This window comes from Lycium barbarum, chromosome 9 (assembly GCF_019175385.1).
Source record: "Lycium barbarum isolate Lr01 chromosome 9, ASM1917538v2, whole genome shotgun sequence".
Taxonomy (NCBI): Eukaryota; Viridiplantae; Streptophyta; class Magnoliopsida; order Solanales; family Solanaceae; genus Lycium; species Lycium barbarum.
The window spans coordinates 37,124,866-37,131,696 of record NC_083345.1 but is presented as its reverse complement, the minus strand read 5'-3'; the positions used below and the strand labels follow the sequence as shown (position 1 = coordinate 37,131,696).

The 6,831-nt window shown below is 36.2% G+C and overlaps 1 protein-coding gene across 2 annotated transcripts; it reads left to right on the top strand.

The window, feature by feature from the left end:
- The first annotated feature begins 216 nt into the window (after positions 1 to 216).
- LOC132611307 (alpha-galactosidase 3) lies at positions 217 to 6,295 on the top strand. 2 transcript variants are annotated; one of them, XM_060325735.1, is made up of 15 exons: positions 217 to 531; positions 1,265 to 1,323; positions 1,678 to 1,734; positions 1,814 to 1,848; positions 2,124 to 2,227; positions 2,365 to 2,437; positions 2,924 to 2,982; positions 3,063 to 3,128; positions 3,220 to 3,303; positions 3,645 to 3,709; positions 3,787 to 3,869; positions 4,368 to 4,458; positions 4,656 to 4,714; positions 5,589 to 5,729; positions 5,981 to 6,295. In XM_060325735.1, exons 1-15 carry the CDS (start codon positions 329 to 331, stop codon positions 6,089 to 6,091), a joined length of 1,290 nt encoding a protein of 429 aa, XP_060181718.1. In that variant the 5' UTR covers positions 217 to 328; the 3' UTR covers positions 6,092 to 6,295. The 2 variants fall into 2 exon arrangements, with proteins under 2 accessions (XP_060181718.1, XP_060181719.1); XM_060325736.1 differs by lacking the exons at positions 2,124 to 2,227; positions 2,365 to 2,437.
- Positions 6,296 to 6,831: the final 536 nt, after the last annotated feature.

The window sequence follows — 6,831 nt, the reverse complement described above, 5'->3', positions numbered from 1 at the left end:
GTTAGACTACAAAATTCTGTCTTGCGAAATTACTTTTTTTTACTGAGCTGAATTTGAACCAAAAATCTCAAAATATTTTAAGCGAAACACAAAAATTAAAACCATTTCCAAATTGCCCTTACGAAATATAGGGTGTATCAATAGTTTCATGAGCTGCCAATTTTTGTCATTATTAATTAAATTAAAGTGGGATAAAAGAAGATGCTTCGAATATTTAGCTACAAATTCATTTCCTTGCCCTTCAAACTTTTTCTCCTCTTCTTCTAAATAAAAAAAATAAAATAAGTAATCCACCCACTCTTTCCAGAAAGAAATCCAAAATTCAAGAATGGCAATGTCCAGTGGCATTCTTGCCGTTGTGTCTTTGATCACTATCTTTTTTCTGTCACTAATGATCACAGCAAGAGTGCTTCCAATTCATCCTTACTTGAAAATTAAAGACAGTACACCCATTTCTCAATTACTATATGATACTTCCAACTATGGTTTTCTTCAAATTGATAATGGCTTGGCTCTATCTCCTCAGATGGGGTCCGTTTTTTTCCAACTCCTGTCCCATTTTCTTGATTAAGTTTGATCTCTCGTATGGTCACTAAGCTAATAGTTATTATATGTAAAGAAAATTAGAATCCAAATTTTTGAGATAATAACTATCAGTTGAGTCTGAGAAATCAATCCTTTCTTGATTCCTCTTCTTTTTTTCTATAAATTTGAATCATTATGTAATCTGTAATTCAGTTTGTTCTTAATTTGTCTGTCCGTTGAAGACATACTCGAAGCTTTCAACTTTCAGAAAAAAGAAAGAGCTAAATTAATGGTTAAATTACAGATATTTGCTAAGTACTTGTTATTTGAACTAAATGTTTATTTTACCCTTGTAAGCTCACTAGCTCAGGCATCTGTTTACATTCATGTGTTATACATCTATCTCTCTCAACAAGAACAAAGAAAAGTTAAAGCTTATATCCATATTAATAAGGCTGATTTTGCAATTTTAATAGGAAAAAGAAGGTCTAGGAAATTAAATAACAACTACTGAAGAATTAGTTGAATCCATGTAGTTTCTTTATTTGGTTACCATCCGAGCAAAGCTAAGTCAATGAATTGGTTTTATATTTAAGGCTTCAAAACGCGAGATATTGTAGATGCCTTCCCTTGATAATTGTTGTTAATTTTGTAACAATACTTTGTGCTTTGTAGACAATCTTGATATGTTAAAAGTTAGAACTTTATAGTTATGTGATTAATAATATTTATGGAACAGATGGAGTACCTGGAATTTTTTTGCCTGCAATATAAATGAAACAGTCATCAAGGAAACAGGTAATCCTCCGAGCATCTTACCTTGTTTTGATAGCTGTTTGAGAGTATTAGAGCCTTTACTAAATCTCCCTCCTCCAACAAGCCAAAAAGAAAAGAAGTTAAATGGCTGCGGAGGGGAATTTCATTTATAATGTGCACTAATAAACAGTTTCTTTGATGCCCTTTTCTTAGAGGTTCATGGCAGTTAAAATGAGTTTACATACTTCTCACGTTTTGGATTTCCATTCAATATCTTGTACTCTTATCCTGGGGAGCGAATACTTCAGGATTATTTGAATTGCTTGGGAAGGAGGGGAGGAAGTTTCTTCGAATTGTTAAATGTTTATTAGCTAACATGGAAGTATTGTTTGGCAGCTGATGCACTCATCTCAACTGGTTTGGCTAGCCTTGGTTATACTTATGTCAACATTGGTAAGCATGTGAAGAACTTAGATTGTCTTTGCTTTTGAGGTTCGCATCTTGACATTTTTATACGCTTTCTCCTTGGTAGACGATTGTTGGTCGAGATTGCCACGAAATTTGAAGGTGCGTCTACATTTCTAAGCCAGTATGTCGTTCCTGAACTTTTTGCTTTCTTGTTCTTCTTTTTTACGATGATGGTGTCCACGCCAGTTAGCGTGCACCTCTACTCTAACTTCATTCCTGAAAGTTTTTCATGCCTTGGAACTTCTGGTTCAGAAAGAGGCAAACTATTTTCCTCATATAAACTCTGGCTGATTTTGTCAGGAACGCTTGTTCAGCTTTCATTTTCAGCCATTTGTGGATGTTGAGAGGCTTATCATCTCCCAATCATTGTGCAGGGTGAAATGGTTCCTGACCCAAAAACTTTTCCCTCCGGGATCAAAGCTCTAGCTGATTATGTGCACTCTAAGGGACTAAAACTTGGTGTCTATTCTGATGCCGGGTAGGACAAATCCCCGATACCTGGTCTGATTATCTTTCAACCATGCCAATATTAGATGAAATACATTTTTTCTTGTCCGGAATTGAAGTGTTTGTGCATTCTCCTGTTTCTCACTGTTCAGTACTTGGATCATGTAGGGCTTTTACATGTCAAGTTCGGCCAGGTTCACTGTTTCATGAAAAAAATGATGCAGAACTTTGGGCATCTTGGGTTAGTTTGTCCTTTTTATTTCCTCGATCCTGTTATCTCAATAACCGTCTCCTAACTTATTGAAAAACACAATAATGACCATTTCAGAGTAGAGTTACATATTCATATGGTAATAAATGTTAACAGAAGAATATACTCTGCTTCTTCTTCTTGTTTTTTTTTTCCCGTTGATATTCTAGCCTTTTCCATTTGTTGTCAGAGAGCCTGATTGTTGTCAGAGAGCCTTAGACCATAATATGAAAAAAGATTCATATGATTTCAAGGAAATAGTTGTCTTTGCTTATGCCAAATAATAAATGAATAAGCTATACAGTTGCATATGTTGATTGCATCAGTAGCTAATATTGTTAATTGCGTTTTCTAAACACGCACATTTTTCTTACTTGTAAATCCTGGTTCATATGTTAGCGTTGGCGTTGATTTTCGTTTCTATCTTTTAGTGTGGTAGTTCCTTTACTTTGCATTTGCTAACTAATATCTACACAGGGTGTTGACTATTTGAAGTACGACAACTGCTACAATCTAGGCCTTCCACCGCAAAAAAGGTTCAACTCTTAGTCAGTGAGGTCTAACTTAATTGGCTTTAGGTGGATAATTATATCTGAATACTAAGACTTTTTTCCAGATACCCACCCATGCGTGATGCCCTAAACGTTACTGGACGGACTATATTTTACGCACTTTGTGAATGGTAACTTTGAGGCACTTTCTTTGATTTGTACTGGAGTTCTTAACCAGCATTTTGAGAGCTTTCCTGGTGCTTTTATTTACAAAATTGGCAGGGGCGTTGATGACCCTGCCTTATGGGCAGGAAAAGTTGGGAACAGTTGGCGTACAACTGAGGACATCAATGATACATGGGCAAGGTTCTAAATTACTGCATCTTTATTTGATTATTATATAAGGACGCAAGATAAATTTCCATCACCTTCTTTTTCTTATTTATTCTGTAATCATAAATCATTATTATGGTAAATAAAGATATTTATATATGTATGTATGATACCTCCGAAACTTAGAAGATTTTGATTGTAGCTCTACTCTTGTCTCTAAGTACAAAACCATAGCTGAATACTTATAAATATGCAAGCTTAACTTAACAGTAAGACAACTCTTCCACTTAATATTTTGCTTTTTCTGAAGTGTTACTTAGCTCTAATAAGCAGCATCATACTGACAGATATCTTTGATTTATTTACTTTTTTAGCATGACAACTATTGCTGATATCAATAACAAGTGGGCGTCCTATGCTGGACCTGGTGGATGGAACGGTAGGTGATGATCCTCATTCTTTAGATTTTAAGCATGGTTGACACTGATTTTAACTTTCTCTATTATCTTCTGGCAGATCCTGATATGTTAGAAGTTGGAAATGGGGGCATGAATTACCACGAGTACAAAGGCCACTTTAGCATCTGGGCTCTGATGAAGGCAACTTATAATTACGTTTTTTAATTCCTCTCTTGGGTTTTCTCTTTGATTGTCTGATGGACTACTTTGTATCCAGTCCCTTTTCAAAAACGATTTCTCCTTAAGGACAACAAATTTGTGATGCAACCATTCTTGAATGAAATTGTTTGCTGTTTAAATGGTGTACATGTGTATGGTTTGGGTGATCCTTGTATAAAACAAAATAAGGAATAAGAATAGGGAGATGAATGTTGTCCATATGGATTAGATATTTCATTCAGAAAAAAGGGGAAAAATAGTTTTAGAAGTTTTAACGTGTATTTGTCATATACCAAGTCAATAATATTGCACGCGTTTGTTTGTTCTGCCCCCTTTACAAACATTTATCATGTTCTGGTACATATGTGAGAAAACATGTTCTGTTTATGCTGGCTATCCATGGAAAGAAAAAGTAACTTTGTGTGCTTCAACAGCAATATGTTGGCTATTCATGAACTGATTTCTTGCTTGGATTTGTAGGCTCCGCTTATAATTGGTTGTGATGTCAGAAACATCACTGCTGAAACTTTAGAAATTCTTTCCAATAAAGAGGTTATTGCTGTTGACCAAGGTAAAGAGATCTATCTTTCTTTTAACCCATTCTCTACCCTTTTTTAAATGTGAGGAAGTTGTATTCTGCATCTTTGGATCTTATCTGGTTATTTCATCAGAGATGCCCATTTTTTTGTTTTACTTTCGGTGTGCAAATGGTTTTGAATTTTTGATAGAAAATAACTTATGAGAAGATAACTTCTGTCACTTTTACAGATCCACTTGGCGTTCAGGGTAGAAGAGTGTACGCTTCTGGACCAGATGGTTGCCAGCAGGTTTAGTTGCACCTTGTTTCTCATTTATCCTCTCTCATTATCTACAGTTAGCATCTTTTGGGTTTTCAGAAAAATTACTTATTTCAGTATTCTGAAGTCTGATGAAGAGCTCCTTCTATGGTTGTTTACAGTTTAAACATAAGACTTAGTTTGATGCTTTCCCAAAATAAAGTGACCTTACCGTCGAACACTTGTTTTTCTTGAAACATTACGCTAAAAGATTATGAGAATTTGATTGAAAAGTTGCCCACCTAAAATTCCTAAAGAGTAAAAGATCATACAGGAGGTTGATACTAGCAATCATCACAAAAAAGAAAAAAAGAAAAAAGAAAGGATGAGATAAAGGAGCATCTAGGGATGTCCCTCCCCTAGCGCTTATGTGGACCGTTTAGAGAGAGGAATAGGGGAGCTTTTGAGGGAGTATAGAAGGACTTTGTACAATTAAGGGATAGCCTCTTATTTCGTCTTGGTGCATCCATGCTGTTCCTATATGGGTGTCTCTCGTAGAAAACCGTGTCTTTTTGTTGGTATAATTCTTGTATACGGGCACGTTTTTGCCCTTTCATTAATGAATTATTACCTTATAAAAGAAAAGAAGAAGAAAGGAGCATCTACCAGCTAATCAAGGGCATGTAAGCAGCCCTTCCATTGAGCATTAGATTGAACTGCTTTTTTACCTGGATAAGTATCCCTCTGATACGTAACTTTTACTAAAGATTTTCCTAGTCCTAGATGCACCCTAACTGTAAGAAGTGTATCCATATGCTATCATCATCTCGGCGTCTAACCCGAGTTCGACTCATCATTCCATCAGCTAAAAGTTACATGTCTTCTTTATTCTTGACATATTAATTGTTCTTAATTTTATGTTCAGGTTTGGGCCGGTCCATTGTCTGGAAACCGTTTAGCTATGGTACTCTGGAACAGATGTTCAAAAGCTGCAACTATTACTGCTAAATGGGGTGCCATTGGACTAGAACCCTCTATTAGCGTCTCTGTGAGAGACTTGTGGAAGGTGAGTTGGCACGGTGTATAGCCGGCTTTATATCAGTCTCAGCTAACTCCTGTTGGTTGAAATATACCTTACCGTCTCTTTTTGACAACTTTTAACCTCAGCATCTCTTGTGACTTAATTGTTTACTGATACATCTGACGTAGTTAGCATAATTTCTTTGATTCAGCACAGAGTCTTAATTTATCCGTGTTAGATCTTCTAGCATTATTCCAAAGGTTTGCTCTGATCACATTGATATGGCAATGTTGCAGCATGAAGTTGTTTCAGAAAACACAGTGGGCTCCTTTACTGCTCGGGTTGATGCTCATGGATGTGAGATGTACATGTTAACTCCACAAAGAGCGACTCACACTTCAATATGATTGAAGTGTAAGAGTTCATGGCTTGTACAACCTTAATAATAGGCTTCACTGTTACTTCTAATGTATATCTGTGTCCATCAGTTCTCTTCATGGTCTATTCTATTAAAAGTTCAGTTTGAACTTGAAATCTGGTTAGTGAACCTTGTACAATGCTCTCCCACATGAATAAACTTTTTATGTTATTATTGAAAGTCTTTCTGGAAATGGACTTCTTAATCTATTTTTGTGGTTTATATGGTTTATTCATTTCAAGCTATTCAATAAGCTTTGACAGTATTCTTCATCCAAAAATAAGCTTTGACAGTATTCAGTTGAGGATTGTACTTAACTTCGATCATGAAATTCTTAGACTACTGTTCTCAAGTTTGATTGTAAAGCTTGTTAATAATCTTACCCCCTGTTTGGATGGTGGTTTCCCGTGGTTCATTAATGTATGGTTTTCTATGAAATCATGTTTGTTTCCATTATTTTTAAAATTATGTGGTATGGTGTTGTAAACCCGTGGTGCATCCCATGGTTATATAACCATGAAAAGTCTCAATTTTTATAACCACGGATTTGGTGGTTTTTCCATGATTACGTATTTCATTTCTCTATTATACCCCACCCTCCACCTTTCACCCCACCCCACCCTCACCCTACCACTCACCCCCACCTACCACTCACCCCCACCCCGCCACTCACCCCCGCCACTCATCCCACCCACCCCACCCTATCACCCACCCCCACGCCCAACTACC